Below are 27620 nucleotides of genomic sequence, written 5' to 3' on the forward strand. Positions count from 1 at the left end.
TGATCAATTAGAAAAGAATAAAAATTTCTTTGATCAATAATGTCAAATAAAGCGCATTCTTAAGTGTAATCAATCGATTTTATATTTAGGACTGAACCCTCTATTATGGAACTGTCAAGATCGAGCTCTTCGCTATTCTGTGAATTCTCTTTTCTATTTACCTCTTCATTAATAATCATCTACAAGCGCAGAATAAAAATGTCACTCTGTGTTATTCACTGATTTTTTTTCATTTTACGTAATTACATAAAACACGTAACAGATGTGTAATGAAAGATCCATATAAAAGGAAAATTAAAGTTGGGGGTAAATTCAGAATTGCGGAAAATTCAAAATAAGGCGGAAGACAGAATAGAGGTATTTTATTGTTAAAAACGCTCAGCCCCGAATGTTTCCGATGTTCACTCGCAATAAATAACAAGTTATTATTCAAAGAAACGTAAAAAATTTATATACAGTATTCAACTCTTAGTAATCTTTGATATATATTCAGAACTTTACATTGTATAAATGTAGACGGTAATAATATTTCATAAACAATTATCAGCTAGCAGGTTAAGTTACCTAGAGAGAGAGAAAGAGAAAGAGAGTCGCTTAAAGCAGTTGTCAACAATGTCACGGACTGGAACGAAACTTGATGCGAAAAAAGTGGCAAGTATTTCATTGTTTGATACGTGCACATATGCAGAATATTAATTCAATATTGATAAATATCATATAGTTTTTTTTTTACATTTGTATCAATATAAAATTAATCTTGAAGGATTATGGACATGTACTCTTATAAGTTTAAAGTAATGAGAATTAATGATTATTCTTTTAAAATTTTTAATTTTTAAAAATTAATATTAATATATTAGCTGTATGTATGTATATCACGAAAAAAAAGGTTATTAATATTGTTCTCTTATATTTAATATTAATTTATGATTTATTTACATATATATATTTTATATTACAGAATTCTGAACTCTTTACTCTAACTTATGGCGCACTTGTGGCTCAATTAATCAAAGACTATGAGAATGTGGAAGACGTTAACAAACAATTAGAAAGAATGGGATATAATATAGGAATTCGATTGATAGAGGATTTTCTGGCACGCACTGGTTCTGGTCGATGTTATGATTTTAGAGACACAGCAGAGAAGATTCAAAGTGGCTTCAAGATATTTCTTGGTATAACACCATCAATTACAAATTGGAGCCCAGCTGGTGACGAATTCTCTTTATGTTTCGAAACAAATCCGTTAACGGAATTTGTAGAATTACCAGATAATTGTTCAAACTTGAAATATTGTAATATACTGACTGGTGTACTCAGAGGAGCTTGCGAAATGGTGCAAATGGAAATCGCTTGCTGGTTTATACAAGATCAACTTAAAAACGACAATGTAACTGAATTACGTGTAAAATTTGTCAAAAGGTTAGAAGATGCGATACCAGCAGGCGAGGATTGAACATCTGTTATCTAATGTGCAAATGTTATCTATAACTTTATCTAAAAATGTATCATTTTAATGATAAATATTTTGTATTTTGTGTTAAAATATAATTATAATAATTTTAAGATATATTAGCAACACATGTACTTTGTTTGCATTTCACAATTTTTCATTTAAAAGTAATATATTAAAGATTTAATTTTTACATCATTATTTATATATATTAATGTAATGATAGTGAAATAAAATATACGTCAACTTTATACACACATCCGAATATACTAGTATAAATTAATTTATTTTTATATTAGCGGTTATTTCTTTTTTATAAAATTTATTAAAACATCTTTCTGCTTTGAGATAAGGTTTTTTCGAAGTAATGTTTTTGTCCAAGTGTGCAGCTTTGGTTATGAAGGTTATATTCGCATCGAGTGTCAAACGTAAGAGGGTTACACAAGATCTTATTTTTGCTGTAATTTGATATTTTTTTTTAGTTATATCTAAAGAGAATGTATAATTTGAATTAGATATGTTCTAATTATAATATCTGTTATTAAAAATATTTAATTACAATAATAGAATAATTAATACTAGCACACTGGTGAGTTTTGTCAATGTTATCTTTTTTTATAACTTTAATAATATATCATCAATATTATATATACTACAATATGTAAGCTTCCATAATTTTGACTTACATTTATAAAATTGTTTTGTCAGACAATTAGTAATAATATTAAAACAGTTAATAATAATGAGAATTATTTTTTTAGGTATAAATTACTCTCTCATTATAACTGTTTTTAATATATTATGGGAGTGAGATGCAAGCATTGTTGTAAATTTCTTTTTAAAGATAATTCTATTTTACTTAATGCACATTACGAAATAAAGCAGCATCCAATAGATCTGACATGTCAGACAGATAAGTCTGATTGCTGTTCATACATGACTCCAGAAAATGTACCAGATTGGATTATGAATATTATAAATCAGGTATAATTTCTTTATTAAAATATAAAAATCCTACAGTATATATTTGTATATAAAGTATAAATCAAAAGTTATTTTTACAGGAATCTTGGACTAAGGGCAAATTACACTGCCCATTTTGCAATAGTCGCTTAGGATCTTTCAACTTTGTAAATAACACAAAATGTTACTGCGATAAGTATGTAACACCCCCCATAAGAATAGTTAACTCAAAAATAGATATACTATGTGAAAGAATAAAAGAATAATAAGATAAACACTGTTAAAGAATGTGTATATATATATATATATATATATATATATATATATATATATATATAATTATATTCTTTATATTTCTCAAAACTATTTTTAATATTTCTAAAATTAAGAAAATATATTTCTGTAGCATAAATAATTATATTTTCTATTTATTTTATTTTGGAATGTGCAGATTATCACTTTGAATATTTCAAACTGTTTTATGTATTTGCAAGTGATGGAAAATAAGATTTAGCTTTACATATTTTTAAAATTTTTTATTTAATTTATATTTACATCTTTCTCTTTTTTATAGTCACATTATTTAGTTATATTTTTCTTGGCTTATATATATTAAAACTATATAATGATGATGAGAAGAGAACACATATATCAGAGATTATAACATCTGATATATATTGTTATATATATATATATATATATGTATAACATTTTTTATATATTTTTACAATAAAAAAAATTATAGATAGAGAACATTTTGTCAACTGGTACTGCTATTAACAATATGTACAGCGTAAAATATCGGGCTTTGTTAGATTATGTACAAAATTAGATACATAGATACATACACACACACATATATGTATGTCATATATATGATATACAATAATGTATATCAAGTCTAGGTCCAATTATTTTTTTTTTTAAATTATTTACTATTAATTTTTATTACTCTTTTAAAATTATAAATTTAAATAATGAAATCTCTTTAGCTTTTAGCTCTTCATATTTTGAAGAATTATGATTTCTGGAATTTTATGAGTGAAGATATTATAATATTCATATTAATTAAGTAATGTTATTTAAGATATGCTTTAATATCATAATATTATTATACTCCAATGAATTGATTTATAAAAAATTTAATTAAATTAAGAATTAATATTAAAGGATCAATTCATAATATCTCTTTAGCTTTCTCCATCAAAGTTGCTGTTTGTTCTATTAATTTGTTATTCTTCTTGCTATGATTTTTTTACAGACAAAATGAAAACGTTTATATATATATTGTTTTTCTGTTTTTTCATTGCAAGAAAAAGATTAAGAATATATAATAAAGTAGCTAGGAAAAAATAAAATATATTATTATTATAACAAATATAACAGTTTGTTTGAAAAGTCACATTGCATAGATTCTACAATTTAATTATATATGTAATTTTGCACTATTTTTCTATTAATGCAATAATTTTTCATAAAATTGCTTTTACTTTTTTGTCAAACTTGTAATTTTATCACAGTAATTTATGAAGTTAAAAAAAAGAAAATTAAAAAATGCATATTAATTTTATATAAGATATTTAACTAGACAAAAACCAAGTATTGAGAAAATTTTTACATAATATAGAAATTTGTATTCAAGGCACATATGGTCTGCTAAACATTAATTAAATAGTTTACCATAATGTTTAAACAGTATAAAAGTTAGTTGATCTATTCATGATATTATCATGACAAAAAAAAAATCATAAAGTTGAAATACAGTAATGGTGCATTAATTATATGTAAGATTAAATCTTAAAGCTATAAGAATACAAACAATTTTTTGATAGCAAAAATCAAAAAAGGACAATGCAGTTCAATTAAATTTATAACTGGATCAATCAACATTGAATATGAGAAACAATCTCCTATATCGCATTGATATACAATACATCCTTTCCTACAAGCTTTTTAATAACAGTCGACAATCAGGATATTACAACCCAATGAAACTTAAACGCTACAATTGGAACATTTCGTCTTGTTGCTGCTCGAGTCTTTGTAAGGAAGTCTTTACTTTTTTTCCTTGCGTCATTACTACAGCTGTTGGAAAATTATGCATATCACTAGAGGACATGGGTCTGACACAGTCAGAGGAGGATGTCGAGTAGGTATTCGACATAGTAGGAAATGAGTTTCGTAATTTAGCAGATCCATGCCGTCGTTGTACGTAAACATCATTATCAGTACAGAATCTATAATAAAATGATTCATTTATGAAGATATATTACTTTTTTTGGTGATAGATATTATGCTTAAACTTGAATTTGCAGATAAAAGATTAGTACTAGTTTGCCTGTTTTTATTTTTATATCTTTTTAAAATCACATTGATATTTTAGATATAATGCATACTAGAAAATATATAATTTTACTTGAATTATATTGCATAAAGCACAGAAAATAACTTACTCACTGTTCCCTTGAGCACGTTTAACTTCTTTCTTGACATTAGCTATTGAAGTATCCATTTTAGCTAAAAAATCATTAACTGAACTTTCATCATCAATAGATGATATTGAAGAAGGACTAGATATCTGCAAAATATCATACATGTATTTGTCAAACATATTTCTATTCTTAATAAAGTATAATAATATATGTGTCTGCTTTTTACACATATTTTTAAATTTTATTTACATTTGGAGGGATGTCATGTTCTTCAGAAGCTACCACTTCATTATTACACATAGAAGCAGAATTATCTGCATTAATAGGAATAAGCAAATGTTCTCGTAAAAATAAACTATCTGAAGCCCATAATCTATTGATCCTTCTTATTTGTTCTGTCTGCAAAAATTGATATCAATTATATATTGCAATAATTATTGCCTTAAACGAGTAATATCAACTATTGAGTAAACAACAAATGTGTGACAACAAATATAAAATACATAAAATGAAAGAGCACAATAAGCATAGATGTCATACCGTAACTCCATATTTCAGAGCTATTCCTTGGAGGGTATCTGTAGGACACACTGTGTGTTTCACTAAACTCTCGGTCCTTGTCATATGTTTAGCTGTACTGCCATACTTCTTTAGGGCCTTCCCAGTATCTCGAATACATCTACGCTCCTCCATCTCTCTAGCACCATTTCGCTCCATTGCTGGGCCTTTAAGTGATGTTCATAAGAGAATAGGACATACCGTAATTCATTGACATTTGTTTTAAATCAGTGGATCAGATTAATCTATTATATTCGCGCATAATCTCTCGCATAACCTGTTTGAGGATTTTATGGGATTAAACAATTAAACATACTGTCAATTTTCGATAAAACGAGTGAGGATCACATCGAAAAATTCGCATTGTTTCAATAATTTTTTTTTCTCCGCCTTTCAATATCTTATGCGAGATGGAACTTAAGGATTTAACACTTACGAGGTGCAATAATAAACGATTTTTTAAGAAGTTGGAAGCGCTTTCATGCCTGGAACAGCGTACACGCGTGTGCGGAATCTCATCATTTTCTGGAGATTATTGACAATTTTCTCGTCGATTCTTGTCGAATTAGTCACGAGGAATATCACGAGATCACACTGATATATGTACGGTACGAACGTTATGGTTGAGTTGTCGCATCTGAATTGTGAGATCTGAATGCGAAATGTTTCTCAAATAGTCATTACAGTAGTTAGTGCATCCACACTGCATTGCTCACTGAAAGATGGCATTATGTATCGCACGATTCAAATAAAATTGCAACCACAATAAAGTACAGTTTTAAAAAGCATGTAGAAAATAATTTTCATTTCTTTATGTTTTTTTTTTTATGCGTCTTTAGAATTAAGCGAAAAAATTTCTTGTAAACAAAAAAAAAAAAAAAAAAAAAAAAAAAAAAAAAGACAGAGTAGACGCGCGTTTCGGTTCGAGTCACGTGGGACTGCATGGAAAGAGGTAATCGTGTGACAGAACGAGACTTTCAGGATCGAGAAACATAATCGATCGTTTTATTACACTACTACATTACAATGTTTAGTATTATATTTACAAGGTAAATTAAAAAGAATTAAAAATTTAACTTAAAGTATAAAATCGATATTTGGATGATTTCGCGTTTTGTGGGCATATAAAATAAGAAAATGGAATGAGATTTTAATAAAAAAATGTTCATTATAATACGTTACACAGTTATCTATTTTTAAATACAATATATTACAGAGAAACACACAATTTTTTATATAATTTATTGTTATAATATGTCTATTATAATTAGCTTACGATTATTATTATCATTACTATGTTGTGTGCTAGCCTTGATGAATATATAAGGCAGCAGCAAAAATTATGTGTAATGGGAGACTAATTAATGCATTTTTTTTTTTTTAGTTAGGACAACTGTATCGTCGATTATTACGATTGTATTAATCCCCAGTAGCAGTGTGCAACAGTAACGGCGATATTGGTAATAAATAGTTAACGTAAGGATAAATATTACGCTACCGCGGCAGTGTACTTCCTGGATTCTGTGGGTAAGGGGTTGGTTCCTCTAATAATCGGGACTATATCGGTTAATATTCTACATGATAGACCCCTCCCCGCTATTCTCCAAATAGTAATGGCTACTTATGATGATTAACATCAACAAGCAGCGCGCGTTTATATTTAAAATTATTTTTTTCCATAAACTGTCACAGACAAGAGTTACGGATAAAATTTTCATTTCTTCTTATGAATACCTATACGATCAATTTGATTTCTTTATAAACCGGTACCTCAGAAAAAGGGAACGATCAGAGTTATAACGGAAATTAGAAATGTGTGTACGTACGTATGTGTATATGTATGCGGATGGACACATAAAGTTATAAGGCTATCTAAAAAAGAATAAGAGTACAAAAACTGCTTGATTTGATGTATAATAGAAATTATTTTGATGTAAGTGTAGCTCGGATTTACACATTTCACACAAACACTTTAGCGAGAGCGTCGGCGCCAGCGCTCGCTATAAACGGTCGTGATGGGTGGAACGCTACGTCTAAAATACTTTCGTCGAATTTCTTCCGATGCGCTGTTATCTCCTGAACACAAGTCTTGTTATCCATATTCCATAATCTTATACTGCAATCATGACCTGCATAATAACAATTATTGAATTAGAAATAATAATATATAATAAATCTTAAAGATTTAATTTTAATTGATAAAGTATATGACTATGTCATATTTTGAAATTTCATTATCGTAACAGTATTAATCATTCTTCGTCTTTGTACTTACTTCCTGAAAGTAAGTATAGACCATGAGGATCTACAGCGAGACTAGTAACTGCGTCCAAATGCGCCACCATCGCGTGAGCAAGAGTAGCTGACCGGTGATCGTAAAATCGAATATGCCGATCTTCGTGTGCAGCCACAACAAGCGGTAATGTTGGATGCGCTACAACGCGATTTACGCCTTTCGTTTCATTTGCCTCGAGTCGCGCAACGATGGCGCCAGTTTCAGTATCAAATACCACACAAGCTCCTTCATAAGCTACAACCAACTTGTGCGTCTCATCCCTGATAAAGTCAACTGAAGTCGGTATGCCGTCTATAAAAAGAAAAATCGTTATGATATATATTATTTAATAATCTACAAATGTACAATACATAGAAAAAAACTTACATTCAATCAATATTTGCTAAAGTTCTGCGAATTTGACTTTTGTGTTATTTTAGCATACAATTTGCTCTACTTGCTAATAATTATCTAGTGTACCGTTTTAAGTTTAAAATGTTATATACTATTTGTGTACCTTGTTCCGAGACATATGTATTGAGAAGAGGTTGCGTGGCCTGCGGAGCCCATAATTTTACAGTTCCGTCTGCGCTGAATGATAGCATGGTAGGACGCAGATGATACATGCTCAAACCCCAAACGGCGTTCGTGTGTCCTGTTAATGTGTGACTAAGGACACTTGGTTCGTACGAGTCGTATGGGTCAATGTTAGCTGATGGAAGTGTCCAGCAATGGATATTGCCATCTAAGCCACCACTATAACATTGATTGCCTGCACTGCACATGGCTAGACACAATACAGGTCCAGTATGTGATCTGAACGTGTAAAGTGGTTCTACATCTAATGAAGCTGACCTGCACAAGATAAAAAATGTAACAATACAATATCCATATATATCTTTAAAACAATAGAATTAACGAACATAAGATAGAATTTACGAACTTTTTTGCTGGAACAGTCTTATGAAGATTCCACAATTTCAGCGTGTGATCATCACTCGCGGTGATAAGAACTGGATCTGTGGGATGGAAGACAAGTGCTCTAACAGCATCGAAATGCGATCGCAATGTGTATTTTGCATTCCACGTTTTTCTGAAAGTCTCTTTTGTAGTGGAAACCATCTGTTGTGTGTAACAATATATATTGGAAGCATTAGTAAATTATAATATTGACTTTGAATATTAACTCAATTGAAAAAGAAATCTTTCAACTTACATCATATGATATTTCTGCATCATTGTTAACACATAATTGCTCTAATTCTCCTAATTCCAATGTGGAATCACCTTCTTTATTTGGACGTCTTGGATCCAGTTGTAATCCTCTATGCATGTCTATTGCATCTGTAAAGAAACGATGCATTATTTGAGAAAGTAACAACAATTAGCAACAAACATGTAAACTTACTAAATATACTCATGTAAATAAAAAATATTAATATGTAAATACTTTAAAGTTAAATACATTTGAAATATAGGTCTGAAATCTAAAATATGTAAATTAACAAGAACATTACTTACTCCATTCTGAAGAATTCATTTCCAGATGAATAGAACCAGGTGGTGATTCTTCAATTTCTGTAAGGAGATTTAATTCGTTCAATACCTCTTCTGCTTCTGCATCTGTATCAACATCTTCTCCTAGAAGGGGCATAGATGCCTGCAAAAAAAAAAGAAGTCATATTAAATACAATGACACACAAAATGCATGGTAAATACATAACACATTACAGCAGATAATAAATATATCATAAAGTGAAATGTAATGAAAGTATAAAGAGAAAATAAAAAAAAAAAAAAAATAAATAAATAAAAGTTACTTTATTTGGTTTAGTATCTGTATTGGCATCATAAATTTCATCTTCTACATCTCCTTCTTCTTCTTCCATATCCATATCTGTGTGACCCAAGAATTCGAAATTTGCTATAACAGCTGCTTCTGTGTCCAATATCATTGCCTCTGCTATAGAAGATGGCTGTTGCTAAAGTAAAAATATGTTTTTCATATGTAGATGTTGTAATCAATGTACATATATCAATGTACATACAATACATATATTATTCATATTTTTACCTTTTTTTGGGGATGCTGTTGCTTTCCTCGACGTACAAGACTTTCATTATATTCTTGCTTATCTTGTACCATTCCTTCATTTCCATTTAATGCTGGAGTATTCACTTCCTCTGTATCTGTGTTATTGTTTAAACCAAGCAATGATCGTACTCTGTTTGACCGTACATCTATTATTGTATCAGTATATCCAATCTCTTGCAAATATCTAAAAAAAAAGGTCTTCTCTATGTATAAAATCTTTCTCTATAAAATCTTTTCTATAACATCTTTCTTTTATTTTTTAAAATTAGATATTTATGTAGATTAAATTCAAATATTTATATAGGTTTTTTATTTCTATGTGTATGATATAAATAAATAATAGTAATAAAAATTTTACATTTTAATAATAACTTAAAAATTATATTTTTCTAAAAACATTTTACATACCGCCTTAGAAGCTGACGACTTTGTCTCCAACTAAGATTAGTGACAGGTGTATGTAATTCTTCTTCTCCATCTCCACCTCCTCCTCCACCACTGCCACCGCCACTGCCACCACCGCCTCCACCACCGCCACCACTTTCTGAGATATTGCACGTAGTACCTTCTTCATAAAGTGGTTTCATATCTTGCACTAAGTCGGTACCATATTTTAATTTGTGATACCTTGCTCTGTAAAAATTACAGGAAATAACATTCTACCAATTACTATTAACATTATGTAAATGTTATTATAAATTATAAATATCTAATGCAGTTATACATAGTCTAATAATAATTTAGCAACATAATATTGAGAATATCTCATTTATGAATATCTAATTAAGTTATATAACTTTTGTATTTTAAATCTAATATATGCATTTGTATATTTAATTATAATTAGCAAAAAGTCTAATATATTTATATCAATGCATCTTTTTTTTAAATAGATAGAAGAATATTATATAATTATTTAATTCTCTTATTGTCATACATACGTACATATATACATACATATACGTGTGTGTATATATATATATTACACTTAGACTTTAAAATTCAAATATTATGAATTAAAAAATTTCTTTTAAATAATACTGTTGCAATTATATAACATGGAGGATGCGATAACATAGGAGCATATCCTTAATTAAAAAAAAAAAAAAAAAGATATTAAGGCATACGAAAATTCTATACATCTTGCATCTTATAACAAAGTTGCCTAATAATTATTGATATAAATACAGAAATATTAAGACATATTCTTATGTATCAAATGCAGCTTTGAAACCACTTTTTTTTATTCCTTTATAGTTGCAATTTCAAACTTATGTTTATATGTTATGAAATCCTTGATATGTATACACACATAAATGATTTGTTGTTTACCTTTCTTGTGTAAGCGCATATTCTAACATTTTTATTCTCCTCACAAGATCATTCTTCAAATTTTCTTGCCCTTTTCTTTCACCTTGAAGGAAAGCTATCCTAGCCTATATAACGATACAAAAATACAAAGAAAGCTTAATCAATATCAAGAATGTCATTAATAATACTATTTATATTTTTTATTTTATAGTTTGCTAAATACCATACTTATATCAGTAATCTCAAACAGCTTAAATATCAAGAAGAAAGACATTTATTATGTTTGACATGGCAATTAAAAGCAACAATATAAATGACTATTCGAGTTACAAGAACTCCGTGCTAACATCTTTTGTCGCAAACATTTGCAGTAGCCTAAAGCTGACAAGTGCTTAGATTTTTTTATTTTTCGATATAATTCTTCTGTCACATGACAGTTAGATAGGAATGTATTAAGGACGAGTAATTGTCGCGCGTTCAAAATTGGCGCACGATATAATTTTCCGTTTGGAGTGGTCGCGTTGGGTCGGTATATACCTGAAATTCCGCCCTGTCCAGCTCCCATTGGGACCTTTCGAGTTCGAAACGGGCCCATTCGTGTTGGATGAAGTGCAGGATACCAGGCATCGAGTACTGCGGCCGCTGGTCCTTGGCATCGCCGTTGCTGCCATTGTCGCTGCCGCCCTGGTGCTTATTGTTGGCGAGGGAGACATTCGCGCCGCCGGCCAGCTGGCCGTTATGATTTTGAGACGCGGGGCTACAGCTATCCTCCATTGTGGCACCACAAAACTGGCTGGGCACCTTCATTTCATGACACGGCGGCCATTACAGCAACTTCCCTTTCTTCGCCGAGTACCCCGAGAGTGCTCTCCGGTCGGACAATATATTTCGATCGGCCCGTCGGAAATAGAGAGACAATTATTACGCATGCGGGCGCGATGCGTGTGCGTTCTCCGCGCGAGAAAAACCCGCGATCTCCCTATCGCCACGTTCCCCGCAGTTCTCTGCTCTCTTACGGAAAAGCGGAGGAGCAATCGCGCACACGGATGACCGTTTCCTCTCTTTGCTGCGTCGCTCTCGCTCCGTCAACAACAGGTCAACGGGTGAAAGTTATCACGCGGCATGCTTCGTATCCAGATGCAAGTTTCTATCTGCACTTGGCCGAGCAGCCCGCGCGCATCGTCCTCCAAGTTTTACCCTTTTTATCGCCGATTCACCGACGACCAACGACCGACGACATTCACTACCCCCTCGCGGCTATCCCTTTCGCCGAGCGGATCGCCCGTCGCCCGTCGCCCGTTTGTTTTTCTAGTCCTTGCTACGCGGCGCGTTACGGCGTTCACGTCACTTTTTATTGGCTGTCCATCTAGTTACGAGCCACTCCGACGCGACGTTTCACTTGACGCACGAAAGCTCCATTCATCTTTGCGCGACAATTTCCGTGGACCAATGATGTTGATCGCGTGACCGTCGCACATGTCGGTACGAACGTGAGTAACCTTGTGAACTGAGCCTGATCATTCACATTCAAAATGTTGTAATATATATATATATATATATATATATATATATATATATATATATATATATATGTGTGTGTATGTGGGTACGTACTTTGCACCATAGAGATATTATATATAGAGTACGGGAGGGGGCCGAGAACGCGATAGCGAAATAGAAAGAGAACGCTGCTATATATAAGAGGCCCCTGCTGTCCTTGTCTATGTCTATTGTATCAATTTGTGTATGCGCGACAGACAAGGACAGCAGGGGCCCATATAGCAGCGTTCTCCTTCTATTTCGCTATCGCATCTACTCACGGGCTAGCATAGCACTCCCCGTACTCTATATATAATATCTCTATGCTTTGCACTGATCTGACAATGAGATTAAGCTACTTTGTATCCTCTACGATTGACGTCGAACATTCTCCAATGAAGATTAAGTAAGAAAAATTGGTTTATTTAAAAATTTCTTTGAAATAAAAAATCTGCGTCGTTCTATAAACAAACTAACTGAATCTAAAATATATCATAAAAGTTGAGCAATAAATTTTAATTAATAAGAATTGTAAAAAAATTTTTTTTTTAATTTATTGTATATATTAAACACACAACAAAATAATAAATATTTTTTACTATAAGTATCGCATTTCAGATATGTATAAAATAAAAGTCATATTTTCATCGATTTTTGATACTGGCTGTACTCTAGTAATTTCTAAGGTGCGTTCGAGAAAACAATATTAGCGTTCTCTATCTTTATCTAACTTCGATAAGTAACAAAGATAGAATGATCTTTTTAGCGATAATGTTTCTCCAATGCATTCTTACTCAATCGATATAATTTATTTGAAAAATTAACTACAAAACTGTTACACCTTCATGTACTTGAATCATTAAAAACAAACTCTTTATTCTTAACATTGTTTTAAAATATATATATATATGTGTGTGTGTGTGTGTGTGTATACGCATATATATACATACATACATACATATATATATATATATATATATATTATTATTTCATAATAATAACTTTATATACATATATATAAATATATATATTATTGCTATTTAATGTTGTCACTCGTACCTGTAATGTGTGTGTGTGTATATACAGGGTATCCCATAAAGATTGAATCAACGTTCGTGAGCAGATAAAACGCATTAAACTGAATAGAAAAGTTCTTTACCATTTTGCAATTTTCACAATATTTATTAAAATATTAATTAAAAATGCTCAGCGAATGAGCGCGCGCTTTTCGCAGCTAGACCATGGGCCGTAGGCTCTAGGCTTTCCAGCGGCGAAATGTCACGCGGGTTGCACAGCAACAAAAAGTATATGATTGTTTTTCGTTGCCATGCAATCCGCTTATTCGCCAATCTTTTTTAATTAATATTTCAATAAATATTGCGAAAATTGCAAAATGGTAAAGGACTTTTTTGTTCAGTTTAATACGCTCTATCTGCTCACGAACGTTGATTCAATCTTTATGGGACACCCTGTATATACACACACACATTACAGGTACAAGTGACAAACATAAAATAGCAACTATATATATATGTATATAAAGATATTATGAAATTATGATATATAAATATATATATATTATATATATATGTACACACGCACACACACGCCCCCCCCACACACACACACACACACACACATTACACGTACAAGTGACAAAACATAAAATCTTTCCAGATAGTCAATTGTTTTTGAGGTTGCTAATATATAATAATACAATTCTTAGTAATATGACTGCAATATAATTAACCGATGTAGTATTAAACACGCTTGATTACGCTAATAATTATATTATGTAAATTTTATGGTAAAAGTATATCTTTTGGATACAATCGCGTTATACACTTAGTGACAATAATAATTCATCGTAATGAATTCTTTTTAACACATTTTGATATATTTACATTATTTATCAAATCTACGGTATGATTGCTTATATTATAATCCCATGCGTCTGTAATTGTAGCAACAAAAAATATTTTTGAGTTAAAGCGTAAGCTTTCCGACCAAAAAAAGGAAAAAAGGAGTAAGGCGGCTAAAATTGTTGGTCGGGGAATTCAGGTGACATCGCGCATGCGCAAATAAGATTTCATGTGAAATATATAACGTGTATATCGATGTACGTCGATAACTTTTGGATATGTATTTATTAATGATTTATAATTTAAAAATATCTTTGATACATTCTATCTTCCGCTATAAGTCTCAGATTCACAGTATAAATATATACTTATATATTTAATTCCTTGTAATTTTGCATTTCTCCCACGTTAATGTAACGTTAGGTGAGGTAACGGTAGGAGAAGCGTTTGGCAACGTTGCCGAAGTCGCTTGTTTAGATTGCAACGTTGTAACTTATTCGATGGTCAAGTATCAAAAGTGTAGTTGTAGTTCATTCTAGCATATTTATATAAATATAATTCGTTTCCATACGTGGCGAAAAGTATATACACCATTGCCCCAACCTTTCCACGCAATAAAGTAACGTAAGTTTATCCAATATTCTAATATCTTAATATAATTTAGATTTTTTTCTGTTGGATTTTTTATCGAGAAATCGGTATTCAATTCATAATATTCAAATCATTATATCTACAACGGTCTTGTCAGTATTTTATTCTATACCAAATTTACAAGTATTCTATATTAGGTTTTTTAAGATGTTTGGAAAATTATTTAAGATGAATAAGAGGTTAGGTAGTTTATATTTTGATGTTCAAGGTTAAATAATGTTTTTCTCTCAGTTTACCAGTTAGGTTATTTTTTATTTCACTTTCTCAAAATAATTCATAGTAATTCACCATATGTCGAATAAAATTGGGCCTTAAGGCCCAAATTTACACGAAAGTTTTATTATTATATAGAAACATATATGTTAACATAGCAAAGACACCATTTTAGATAGCATTATATACGCCATTTTGTTATTGTTTCTTCTATAAATGATTTCATTGATTTAAAAGTAATTATGAAATTTTTTGTGTGTGATAATTCATTCTTTATATTATCGTCGTCGTGCTAATATCTCAAATCAATAATATATACATAGTGCGCAATTATTTAAAATTTGCATATATATTGGTACAAGTTAATGAGATTTTATTAGATTTATAAATATAGTCTAATGAAACAATATTAGTTAATTTTATTTTATTCAATTATTTTTGTTAATGAATCATGTTCACCGCGATATAATGCCGAAATGTCATTGATAGGTTTAAATGCGTATAATATTATAAATGATTATAACATATTTTTCATTTATGTAGTTCTATTTTTTTTTTATAGAGAGAACTTTGTAGATAGATTTATATTTATTACTACGAGCAAAATATTTTGTATAAAGGTTATGAACGCAATTCATAACCTTTTATGTTTATCATAATTTTACATTTTTATATATATATATATATATATATATCACGATATATATTTTAATATATATAAAAAATAAACCAAATAGAGAAGATGGCATTTCATGCTAAGATAAATTTTTTATATAAATTTTGTAGAAAAAGTATTAATCAATAATAAGTATTTCGAATTCATATTCATTTGATACTATTTCTGTATTGTACTAGACAGTAATATTAATTAATTCTAATTAATCGTGTTGGAGAATTTTATTTTTGCAAATAAGATTATAACTAACAATAAAATACAACAAACTGAAGTGTACTATTTCTTAACATTGTTGCATGACAATGTAGCATCAATTTGTCGTTGAAGTAAAAGTAGCAACAGATGGCGCTACTTGTTTAGTTGATCCTTCACTTAAAAGTATATAGTTGCTTATATTTTTTAACATTGTTACGATTACTAAATTCTCAACAAATTTATTTCACTTTTACAAATTGTTTTTGTAAAAGACGAAATGGTATTTGTTGTATTTAATGTGGTCAGAAAATTTAAAAAAAAATTTTTTTCTATTTAGGATTTTTTGATATTCATTATAAATAATAAAACTTAGCAATATTTATTCAGTAATATTACACTTTAAAATTCAATATATATATATATACACATATAATTTTTTGCTTTGTGTACTATGTTAAATTCGTTAACATTTGTCAGCAATTTGTTGCACTGTAATGTTAACACAGAATAGTTTGTCTACAATTAAATGATGAGAATATTCGCTATTATCTATTCTAAAGACTAGTTTTGAAACTGTAAAGAATTTAACATTCAACCATGAACTTAGGTTAAGTCGAGTCAGTCTGTGAATTACGCGACTTCATGATATGCGTGTTAGTGTACGCCCATTTTTACAATCAGTAGATTGTAGTGGCTTAGAGTTGACAAAAACGCTGCATAGGTATATTTTACAGATATATGACTGCATAATTTTAGCTAACATCATTAGTCAAACTTTATATTCAAATAATTCGAAAATTATTGTTTAAAATAGAATATATATATATATGTATATGTATGTATATGTACAGTCGGACCTCTTATCCTACGACATTTTCGGTCCGGAATTTTTCCCTTAAACCTCTGATTCTACGACAAAAATTTGAGAGTGGGGGTATAATTCCCCTTTCGCGGTCGTAGCATGAGAGGATTTTTTGTCGTAGGATAAGAGGTTTCGTAGCATAAAAGGGTCGTAGGATAAGAGGTCCGACTACATATATTAGTGATCTACAAAGTTTTGGAATTTTCAAAATATTTCCTATATTTTTTATATATAACACTGAATTCTTGCAAGTGGCGCTTCTGCACCGAAATGGCTGCGTTTAACAGAAAAAGTTACTTTGTTCAAATTGTAAATCTGATTGGCATATGCTCTTAATCTTGGCTCTAAGAGCATACACCAATCAGATTCACGAATTTTACAACAGCTGTTAGCAGCTTTTTTAACTGAACGCAGTTATTGCAAAGTTTCGGAAGGGAGAATTAATGCTAAATTAAGGCGAAGCCAGATTTGAGAGGCTGAGAATATGTATTTCTTAGAATAAATATAAAAGATTTTTAAAAATATAAAGTATAGTAAAAATGTAAAGATCTTGTATTAGAGTTGTACTTTTTTATCGATATTTTTTTATTGAAAATATTTATTTTATTAAATTACAACTAGATTAAAAATTATCCTTTTTTTTTGCTCAAAAATGAATTGAATATTTAACACACAAAGAAGAGGATGTGTCCTTGCCCCGGGCGCCATCGATACTAAGACCAGTCCTGAGTGGTTGATTAGTAAGAAATTTTCCAATTGGAGAAATATGTGAATATATTGATTTATGTTATGTTAAAATTCAATTTTATTGGTTAAAAATATAAGGTTTTTACAATATCGACATTGATGTTTATCGAACATATATATAAATAAATATAAACACGATTAAATGATTATGGTAGTTATAAATGAAATAACAGAAAATATTAACATTTCTCGATTAAGTCAAGAATTTTATATTACGATCAAATATCAAACTTGAGATCGAAATAAGCCAACGAAAATCGATTGTCCTGCAATACGACGAAGAACTGCGTCTTTTCTCCCACCATTGATTCTGCCATTGGTGCGTTGAGTAAGGAAGAGAGGGGACTGTTCATCAATTGCTCAATAAAACGAATCTCTCTCTGTAACAGAGGCTATATATAAATTGTTGAAAGACTCTGATATGAACAACAGATTATATTAATTCTTATGGAAAAATTAATTGCTTAATGGTTGAATCTAATATGGCATTATAAATGGAAAGTATACCATATATATATATATATATATATATATATATATATATATATATATATATATATATATATAAAACGATAATAACATAATTATATGAAATAATAATGCAAATATGCTACTTCTGATAAACATATAATAAAATAATGATTACAAATATGAATTAGAATGGACTAAAGTGTATAAATACACTGACTAAAAATAAGTGAATACGTCACATTGATGTGGAAAACAAAAGAATTTGAGTACTTCCAGATAAATAGAAAAAGCGATTTTTTTCTGAATAATCGCTAAGATGCGATTAATCTATGTTAGTTAAAAATGAAATTCTTGTTATTGCGCAGCAAATCGCGACGTCACGAGCGTATTTTGTATTAGCACGTTTCGTGTACGTTCGGCCATCTTCGGAACGAATCTCGGGGCCTAAGTGTAATGTATTCTGTATTCCACGCTCGATGCGCGAACCTGATGTCGATGCTACCGGAGCCAGTTCGCGCGGTTTCTTTAATTCGTATTCGTGTTTGAAGAGTTACTTACTGGTGATACGATAGAATAACAATGTTCACGAATCATTCCGTTTTATTGTCGATTGAAGTGTCGCTGTTCGCTTCATAACGTCTATGGTGTTGAATGACATCTAATAATACTTCATGAAGCGTAACCAACTTGCGTATTCTCGGTTCTCATAACCTTTAATGCCAACACGAAATGATATTTGCCCTTTTTATATAAGCGGCATGATTTTTAAGGTAACAACCGTAAAGTGATTTTACATAAATAAATATATGTCCTTTCCAGATCTTTTTAAATTTTTACATATACATATATATGTATATAAAATATATGTGTAATAATTTGCCAATTATCAAATCGTCAAAATACCATGTTGACGAAATTATATTGAAAATACAAAGCAATTTTGTCTTCAAATATGAAATACATAGTTGCTCATTCATTACAACCATCATAAATGCATACATTTTCGGTCCGCCATCTTTGGCCTTATGCTGGTAGCTCCCGGGGCCCTTGGCCCTCTATCAGGGCCTCATTTCGTTATTCAATCTCCTTGAACAATATGTGTGATAATTCGTGCATATATTTTATAAATGCATAAAACTTCCTGCTTTATTCCATTTTATCGAGACATACTGAAACTTAGGCACCAATCATATATCCAATAAAATAGTGACCTCGCGTGATAAGCATCGATCCAGAATAAAGTGCGCGCGCGCGCGCGTGGTGTGTACAGTAAATGACAGAATGTTAAGATACTTTTGTTATACTCTTTAGTTAATAATTTCTATACTATAATTTCTATACTGTAGAAATGAAAGATAATAATAATTATTATTAAAACGTTAAGAAATGCTACTACTTTCTCTCCCCTATAAAAAAGATGCCCCAAAAAAGAAACTAAATATATATATATATATATATATATATATATATAATATATATATATAAAAAGAAAACATTTTTAAAAAGACGGTTTTTTTTAAATATATTAGAGAATTGAATAATTTTTTACAGGTTTGAAACAAAGATTTATTGTTTTTCGCACACAAAGTATAAAATAGCGAGTATCCACATTCCTACACTTTAATTATAATACAGTTTATGTTTTAAAAAAATTACAATTTACTCAATAACATAATGTTAATAGTACATGTATCGGCAATTTATCAGATTCTAATAGAATTGGTTTAACAAGTATAGACATAACCTAATAGCAAATCGGTAGCAGAAATCAAGTAAAATTTGTGAAACACAAATTGTACTCGATTTCTGTCATCAAATTATATTGAAATTATGCTAAGATATGCTTGGTTTCTTTCCGTTAATCGTGCTTTATTAATAAATTAATTACTGCTAAAAGCGTGTGTTCCTTTTTATCAGATCAGTCTACCTTTTTAAATTTCGATAACATTTAGGCTCGGTTCTACAATTTATTTAATCGGATTTTAACCTATTAAACCTAGTTTAAAGATTTAACTATTAAATCAAATTAAATTCCAGTTAAAATAAATTGTGGAACTGGATTTCAAAGAGACACTTTGCAAAATTTATCTCTTTTATTTATTTTTCTAATAAATTTATTATCTTCTCTGTATTATGTTTGAAAATTATTAATATTTTAGTACTTGTGTGTATGTGTGTGAATGTTAAAAATAAATGTATGTAAAGATTACGAAACAAAAAATGCTTAAATTATAACGACACCAACTTTATAATTCCAATTTTTTACACTTTATCGATATTTGACCATTTTTTCTTTGGAAGTATTGACACAATGGAATTGCCATCAAATATATATGTATATATACGTAGCACTTGTATAATTATTCAAGAAATAAAGTGGAAAAAATATATGTTTATTTACTAAATTACATATTATTTTATTATATACTTAATGTAGCGAAGTTTTGCTTTTATTATTGATTAAACAACAAATTAGCAAGATAAATGTAATTGCAGTGATTTTTATTGTACTTGTAATGGAGAAAGCAGAAACTGAAGTAGCGCATAATTCAGAATCTAGTTCTACAATCTCTTGTATTGATAGAATCGATATTGAACTATCAAAAGAGATTACTATTGATACTACTGATAATGAACTATCGAAAGAAAGAGAAGACGAGCTATTATTTGGTGCAGAAGAAGAAGGAGATGATGAAGATGTGTTATCTGATGATAGTTTGCGCTTAAGATTATCTGATGATGAAGATGTAGAACAAGAAGATAATATAACAAACTCTACAAATATTACGGAATTTAAATTGCAAAATAAAAAAACTGGTATATAACTATTTTTTATTTGTAAGACTTAAAATTTTATTAGTTAATACATTACTAATTAAATTCTAGATGAATCTCTTTATTATATATCTTTTTTATCTTTTATACTTAATTTAACAAAATATAATTTTAAGTATTTTTAATTATTCATTTTTTGAATCTTTAAATATATATATATATATATATATATATATCAGTATTTTTTTTTGCAGAATATGTAGATGACACAACTACAGAAAAACAATTATGCTCTGACATACAACAGATTAATGAAAAAACTGACAAGCCTGATAATGAAAAATTGGAGCAGAACTCAGGTAATATTTTTATGGATGATAAAAATTATATATAAATAATCATCAAACTAAATTAACGTTTTTTAATATTAAAATTTTTTAAATTGGATTAATATAATTGCTTTTTATATTATTTCCATGAATTATGAAACAAAGAAATTGATTACTTCATAAAAATTTGTTGCAGCAATTAAGGCTCCTCAAAATTCAGCATTATCCTTAGATGATACATCAGAAAACAAACAAATACAAAATAACATATATAATTCAAAAAAGAGCGATATGACTGTTAGTGCATCTAATGAAAAGTGTACTTTCAATTCTAAGAAAGATGTAAAAATTACTGTCACAAGCACTGAATGTTCAAATGCAGCATCTGAACAACATATAGTATTGAAAAATGATAATTTATGTATAAAAAATCATATACAAACAAATAATCTTCAAAATGCAGAATCAATAACTCATATTAGTAATAATTTAAATGAGATAATAAGCGATCATAAAGAAATGAATATCACAAACACTTCTGAGCTAAATAAATTGGATAATATAGACAGTAAGAGTCCTATTATAGATTCCTCTAAAGTTAATAATAGTGAAGAATTGCCTACACTTGCAATTGTTTCTAACAGTAATGATGATAATTTAAGCAACAAAGTAGTAGATAACGTTCTTAATGATGATGATCACTCTGTAAAATTATTTGTCAAAATTACTAATAATCAAGATGTGGATTTAATCATATCTGGTAATTTTGATGATTTATCTCGTAAAAATCTTGTTGAACATAAGGACAGAAATTCAGAACACGAAGATATAAAACAAAGCAAAAATGCATCAAAGATACAACCTATAGAAAAAGAAACAAATAATTTATTGATACAAAATCAAAATAATTCGCTCAGTATAAAAGACAGTAAAGAAGTAATAAACGAGGATCATGATATTAATAAACCTGTAATGCAAGTTATAAGTAACAATTCTACATCTACATTACAAAATATATTATTAGAACCTATTAATATAGAAAAGTCTGATAATGAGGATAAAAGTATAAATACTACAAAAAGGAAACGATCAAGAAAAATAATTAATATAAAAGAAGAATGTGGTGAAGAAGGAAAGCAAGGTAGGAAATATTTCACATCAAAGGTAAATTGTGATTCTTAGAGTTTTTATAGGAAGGAAAAAAAAAGAAAGAAGAACAGAACAAAGAAAATCTTTGATAAAAATCTATCTAAGTTCTATATATAGAATTAATATTAATATTATTTTATCAATTTCTTGATATAAATATATTAATAAAACTTATAAAAAAATTTTTAGATTTGTGTAAAAAGAAAACTTTTTAGATAATATATTTTTTAGGATTATTCTCTATTAATATTAATTATAATTCATACACACACACACACACACACACACATACACATACATATATACAGGGTGTCCTGTAATTGATGAAAAACCTGTTAATGGCAGATTCTTGAGATCATTTAGAGTTGGTTTTTCCTCAGCGAAAATATCGAAAGACGTCATTATTTTTTGCAAGTTTCCAATTAATTTTTATCATTATATATCTTTGTAATTAACTTTTAAATTAAAATTTTACTAAGTAAACTTTATCTGAAATTATAACTAAATTATAACTGAAGAATGTAGTTTTGGTAATTTTTTAACTCTAAAAAGTTTAATTTGCAAAAAGCGCCTTTTTTCAATCGCTTATAACTCGGAAATTATAGATGCCTCGACATTTTTGATGAAGAAAAATCGTCGCCAAATGATATCAAGAATCTTCCATTAGCAGGTTTTTTATCAATTACAGGACACCCTGTATTTATATATATATATTTTTACTATTTTATAAAATAAATTATTTCTGCAGTCTATGTGCTTTGCTGTTATGTGTAAAATATTTAAATTATAGTTTATAATTTTTGTTATATATATATATATATATAATTTACTTTATAACACACATTATATAATTATGCATGTTAAATTATTCTTATTTTCTTATTACAGAAAATAAAGAGGGCGGACGACAAAAGAGGAGAACGGCTAGAAATGCAGAAGAGATAATCAGAAAAAAATATCTTAATAGCGATAGTGATTCTAACGATTCTGATACAGAACAGTTTGTAACAGTCAATTATAAATCGAATCAGGATATACATCCTGCATCACTCTCTTCATTAAAACGTAATTGTTCAGATAATGAGATTTTTAATGGTATTAAGAAAGTGAAAATGAGTACCGATTCTGAGGAAAAGAATGATATTCCAAAATTAGCTTTTGTTGAGAAATTTTTCCAAAGGGATGCTAAAGAAAAATTACCGAAACTTAAGCAGGAGGTAAAAGTATATTTCAAACTAAAATATCTTACAACAGTTACAGCTTACTTGAGCAAACATTAATTGCTTAGCATATGTTATTATTATATGTTATTATTATAATCAATGATTTGCTTAAGGAACTGGAAGAACTTCTAATTCAGAAAATTGCCGAGACAATCACGATGCGTAGTGAACTCGGACAACTCAGAGAGCAAGCTCGCATATCGGAGAAATATCAGGAAGTAATGCGTACAAAGTTGCAGCAATTGACAAAGCAAGTGAAAGATTTTGAAACGGTTATAAGTCGTAACTCACTAGAGCGTCGTTCGAATCCCGACAAGCCTGTTGCACCTATCAAAATAAATAGATCTGTAGGGTTACAAGTAAACTTCATAACGGTATTTATCACGCCTTTTTTAACGCCTTTAAATGTGGTACTCGATGAATATTATGTTAAGGATAATTAACTGCTATTCAACAGGAACATGGAATACAGAGTTTACGGCAGGTACAACAAACTTCGCATGTTAAGCCTGCGAACACCCCGAACAATATCAGTTCTTCAACAGCTGAGTTAAATAATAATTCAACAAGACGCAGTGGAATTAAAACAAGATCGCCACGGCCTGTAGTGACTACGTCAACTTCTACAATCGCACAGAGTTCGATACAAACGGCGCCTCTTATTTCTACTGTGACACCAGCAGCTCTAGTTGTTGCTAAACCTTTGGAATCTTCACACACACTGACATTGTCTAGCCAGCCTCCTGGTCTTCAGCAAATTTTACCTCCCGTGAGACTTGATTCAATAAATATTTATCCAACTAAACATAATATTTTAGAAATATATATATATATATATAATGTCGTACTGTGTTTCCTATTGCATTAATTTAATTATGCAAATTTTGCAGCCACAACAACAGATTCAACCACAACCACAACAAGCTATTGTTTTAAATGGTAAAATACAAAATCCTATAAATCGTCCCACAGTGATAACTTCAAAGCCAAAAAATAGCGACCTTATTGATCTGACAGATGAAGAAGAAAAAAATAAATGTAAGTTTATCCTCTTATTTTTCGTTCCCTCTATACATACATGTGTAATATAGGGAGCGTTCACGGAAAGCGAGCCATTATGCTCTACGCGACTAAAAAACGCGCTAGAAAAATATGTTGCATATGTAAATCGTTAAATTTTTTCTGTTCTTTCAAAAAATTGCAATAAAGTTTTAATTCCATTTTTGACTGTAAAAGAAATGAAATTTTTTGATTAAAATAATAGCACCATTACAAAAAACAGAAATTGCACGTTTGAACAATGACAAGTTAATTGTTTTACGTGAAAACAAAGCGCGAAGTCGGCTTTGTGTGGACTTATATATATATATATAAAAATCATACTTTAAAAGTCTTCATTTTACTTTATATATATAATAATATACTTAATATATATAATAATAATATACTTTATATATAAATCATACTTTAATGTCTTCGTTTGACAATGGATGATGATAAATATAAAATTTATAATTTCCATAATCTTTTATACTTTCTAATATGGCAAATCTTATATTATAGCAGTGAATGTAAAAGGTACGACTATAACTACAACCTCTATATTCGAGCACCAATTGAATGCGCCGAAATATACACAATCCTTCCAAAGAGTAATACAAACAATACCAACAAACGTAGCAATTACGACGCAAGCAGCTAGTATTAAAGTAATAACACCTACTCAACCACCTGCCCTTGTAGTAAGCATTTTGTGTTCTTATTTCATACATATATATATATATATATATATATATATATATATATATATATATATATATATTGATACCAAAACATTGAGAAAAGAATAGAAATAAAATATGTATATATGAATATATATTTTCATAAATATATAACTTGTTTTTTTAGATAAAGATATATATAATAAAATTATTCTTTTCTTTCAGAGTAATATAAATCCGCCCAGGTTGGCATATGTGATGCAAAGTAGTGCAGGCTCACCAAGACAAGTACTAATAACATCAAATGCTAATCAGCAAGTACAGGTTAATATTTTGTAACAATTTTTTTTTTCTATAAATCTGTAGTGACAGACTTATTGAATTTTGTTGAATTATTGCTTTATATATATTGCATACAAGAAATTTGAATATTTTTTTAGATACGACCAGTGACTACATGTAGACCACCTTTTTCAACTGTTACCTATAAGACAGGTAATTAAATGACATTTTAAAAAGTATATTAAATGTATGCATGTGTGCGTGCATATAATATATTAACAGTTTTTGAAACATTAATAGCATGTGTTAAGAAAAATGTAGCAAAAAGTGCTTATATGAAATACATTTAATGAAATAGGTATGAAATATCCTTACTGCAATATTTTATGTTATGTAATTTATTATATTATTACATATTATATTTAATAGGAATGTCAACAATTGCTGCAAATGGTACTGTGCGCGTTCTAACCACGCCAATTGTGTCAAATATACAAATAAGTAAGGTAAGATAAATATATATAGATATATAGATATACACATATCCATTTCTGAATGTTTGTGTATGCACTTTAAAACAATTATTCTAATTACTCTTTATAACATTTCTTCATTAAAATATGATAATTTTATGGCACTATTTTACTTTAGCATCCTGCGCCATTGCCGGATACTCCAAATTACCCAACAACACCTGATTTGAAACTTCCACCGCCAGCTCCATCGTTAAAGATTTCAAAAGTCTCGAATGGTATACTATAAATATCTCGATTTTATATAAATGTAATTAATTAGATTCAAGTAAGTTAAGTTAAGAAATTCTTGTTAATATAATCTTATTAATATAATCTATGTCACATTAATAGGTATAGTGCTATCCTGGAATATGAATCTGTCAGATAAATATGCAGATATTGTTAGTTATCAATTGTACGCGTACCAAGAAGTTGCTGGTGTAAATCCTAGTACATCATTGTGGAAGAAAGTGGGAGATGTACGGGCATTGCCATTACCTATGGCGTGTACTTTGACTCAGGTAAATTGTAATATCAATAACGTGACGGACAATAAAGTGGATTTCCTGGAATTATTTGGAATCCGTAAGATATGATGCGAGATAATGTTCTTGTTACAGTTTTCCGAGGGTAACAATTATTACTTTGCAGTCAGGGCAGTGGATGCACATACTAGAAAAGGACAGTATAGTATTCCTGGTAATATCTCTCTGTAAAGGAAAAAATGTGTTAAGTCTCATGATCTCCATTTTTCACACATTATTTTTTTTACTTCTGCATTCAATGTATAGTTGTGATAAAAAGAATCTGTAGATTATTTCACACTAATGCAATATTACATCAGATCTAATTTGGCAGTAATTTGATTAATATTTATTTGGATTAAATTAAATTAAATTTAAACTTAAATTTGAATTAAATAACTGCTCCCATTAACATTGTTTTTGTAAATGCTTCCAATCACATATGTAATGTATATATAATTTTTCTAACTTTATAATAAATATTTGGTTTTTTTCATATATATCTTTGGAGCAAAACACTAATATTGATATTACATTTATATAATATTTTTTTATAAATCATATTTATAATATAATTTTATATAAATATAAATTTATATTATGATTTTATATGAATTTAATACGAAATTATTTTAATACCTAATACTTTTTAATTTCTATTATTTATAAATATTTAGAATATTCTCACACAATGAAACAGAACCACAAATTCTAGTCAAAAAATTGTATGTAACTTCATGATATGTAATATTATTTAAAGACTGTGAAGGAGTGTGTATTAGAATCTGGTTGAAAG

The 27620-nt window shown here is 29.2% G+C and overlaps 4 protein-coding genes across 10 annotated transcripts; 2 read left to right on the top strand and 2 right to left on the bottom strand.

Annotated features, from left to right (window-relative positions):
* The first annotated feature begins 189 nt into the window (after window positions 1-189).
* Window positions 190-1730, top strand: Bet3 (blocked early in transport 3). Of its 3 annotated transcripts, none has more exons than XM_072897211.1 (3): window positions 190-357; window positions 548-651; window positions 962-1730. In XM_072897211.1, the coding sequence occupies exons 2-3, from the start codon at window positions 613-615 to the stop codon at window positions 1457-1459; spliced, it is 537 nt and encodes a 178-aa protein (XP_072753312.1). In that variant the 5' UTR covers window positions 190-357; window positions 548-612; the 3' UTR covers window positions 1460-1730. The 3 variants fall into 3 exon arrangements, with proteins under 3 accessions (XP_072753312.1, XP_072753311.1, XP_072753310.1); XM_072897210.1 differs by lacking the exon at window positions 190-357 and adding an exon at window positions 358-439; XM_072897209.1 differs by lacking the exon at window positions 190-357 and having other exon boundaries at window positions 365-651.
* A 2291-nt stretch (window positions 1731-4021) lies between these two features.
* Red (LysM peptidoglycan-binding domain-containing protein red) lies at window positions 4022-6249 on the bottom strand. Of its 3 annotated transcripts, none has more exons than XM_072897207.1 (5): window positions 5846-6249; window positions 5392-5686; window positions 5101-5250; window positions 4873-4997; window positions 4022-4656 (listed from the first exon to the last, which is right to left on the bottom strand). In XM_072897207.1, exons 2-5 carry the CDS (start codon window positions 5566-5568, stop codon window positions 4422-4424), a joined length of 687 nt encoding a protein of 228 aa, XP_072753308.1. In that variant the 5' UTR covers window positions 5569-5686; window positions 5846-6249; the 3' UTR covers window positions 4022-4421. The 3 variants fall into 3 exon arrangements, with proteins under 3 accessions (XP_072753308.1, XP_072753307.1, XP_072753309.1); XM_072897206.1 differs by having other exon boundaries at window positions 4036-4656; window positions 5392-5576; window positions 5846-6245; XM_072897208.1 differs by having other exon boundaries at window positions 4435-4656; window positions 4877-4997; window positions 5392-5576.
* Window positions 6250-6586: 337 nt separating this feature from the next.
* On the bottom strand, window positions 6587-12512 carry Cka (Connector of kinase to AP-1). Its single transcript, XM_072897198.1, has 11 exons — window positions 11628-12512; window positions 11112-11215; window positions 10188-10412; window positions 9759-9963; window positions 9505-9666; window positions 9206-9344; window positions 8901-9028; window positions 8628-8806; window positions 8202-8539; window positions 7685-7996; window positions 6587-7538 (listed from the first exon to the last, which is right to left on the bottom strand). Exons 1-11 carry the CDS (start codon window positions 11895-11897, stop codon window positions 7369-7371), a joined length of 2232 nt encoding a protein of 743 aa, XP_072753299.1. The 5' UTR covers window positions 11898-12512; the 3' UTR covers window positions 6587-7368.
* A 2435-nt stretch (window positions 12513-14947) lies between these two features.
* Window positions 14948-27272, top strand: Wde (Fibronectin-III type domain-containing protein windei). Of its 3 annotated transcripts, none has more exons than XM_072898341.1 (15): window positions 14948-15115; window positions 20803-21123; window positions 21336-21440; window positions 21607-22551; window positions 23448-23776; window positions 23896-24156; window positions 24240-24551; window positions 24673-24820; window positions 25349-25524; window positions 25729-25827; window positions 25944-25998; window positions 26215-26291; window positions 26437-26536; window positions 26652-26821; window positions 26921-27272. In XM_072898341.1, exons 2-15 carry the CDS (start codon window positions 20823-20825, stop codon window positions 27014-27016), a joined length of 3174 nt encoding a protein of 1057 aa, XP_072754442.1. In that variant the 5' UTR covers window positions 14948-15115; window positions 20803-20822; the 3' UTR covers window positions 27017-27272. The 3 variants fall into 3 exon arrangements, with proteins under 3 accessions (XP_072754442.1, XP_072754440.1, XP_072754441.1); XM_072898339.1 differs by having other exon boundaries at window positions 14949-15115; window positions 25346-25524; XM_072898340.1 differs by lacking the exon at window positions 14948-15115 and adding an exon at window positions 18571-19076 and having other exon boundaries at window positions 25346-25524.
* The last annotated feature ends 348 nt before the right edge of the window (window positions 27273-27620 follow it).

This window comes from Anoplolepis gracilipes, chromosome 8, assembly GCF_047496725.1.
Source record: "Anoplolepis gracilipes chromosome 8, ASM4749672v1, whole genome shotgun sequence".
In the NCBI taxonomy this organism is placed as follows: domain Eukaryota; kingdom Metazoa; phylum Arthropoda; class Insecta; order Hymenoptera; family Formicidae; genus Anoplolepis; species Anoplolepis gracilipes.

Bases quoted from the DNA above. Each gene is read 5' to 3' on its own strand.
- Bet3 (XM_072897211.1), top strand. From the start codon at position 613: ATGTCACGGACTGGAACGAAACTTGATGCGAAAAAAGTG. The intron at 652-961 runs GCAAGTATTTCA...TTTATATTACAG, and splicing joins AACTTGATGCGAAAAAAGTG to AATTCTGAACTCTTTACTCT.
- Red (XM_072897207.1), bottom strand. From the start codon at position 5,568: ATGGAGCGAAATGGTGCTAGAGAGATGGAGGAGCGTAGATGTATTCGA. The intron at 5,251-5,391 runs GTATGACATCTA...CAATTTTTGCAG, and splicing joins CTCTGAAATATGGAGTTACG to ACAGAACAAATAAGAAGGAT. The intron at 4,998-5,100 runs GTAAATAAAATT...GATATTTTGCAG, and splicing joins AACATGACATCCCTCCAAAT to ATATCTAGTCCTTCTTCAAT.
- Cka (XM_072897198.1), bottom strand. From the start codon at position 11,897: ATGAAGGTGCCCAGCCAGTTTTGTGGTGCCACAATGGAGGATAGCTGT. The intron at 9,667-9,758 runs GTAAAAATATGA...TTTTTACTTTAG, and splicing joins AACAGCATCCCCAAAAAAAG to CAACAGCCATCTTCTATAGC. The intron at 9,029-9,205 runs GTAAGTAATGTT...GTTTCTTTACAG, and splicing joins AATGAATTCTTCAGAATGGA to ATGCAATAGACATGCATAGA.
- Wde (XM_072898339.1), top strand. From the start codon at position 20,823: ATGGAGAAAGCAGAAACTGAAGTAGCGCATAATTCAGAATCTAGTTCT. The intron at 21,441-21,606 runs GTAATATTTTTA...AATTTGTTGCAG, and splicing joins AAAATTGGAGCAGAACTCAG to CAATTAAGGCTCCTCAAAAT. The intron at 22,552-23,447 runs GTAGGAAATATT...TTCTTATTACAG, and splicing joins TGGTGAAGAAGGAAAGCAAG to AAAATAAAGAGGGCGGACGA.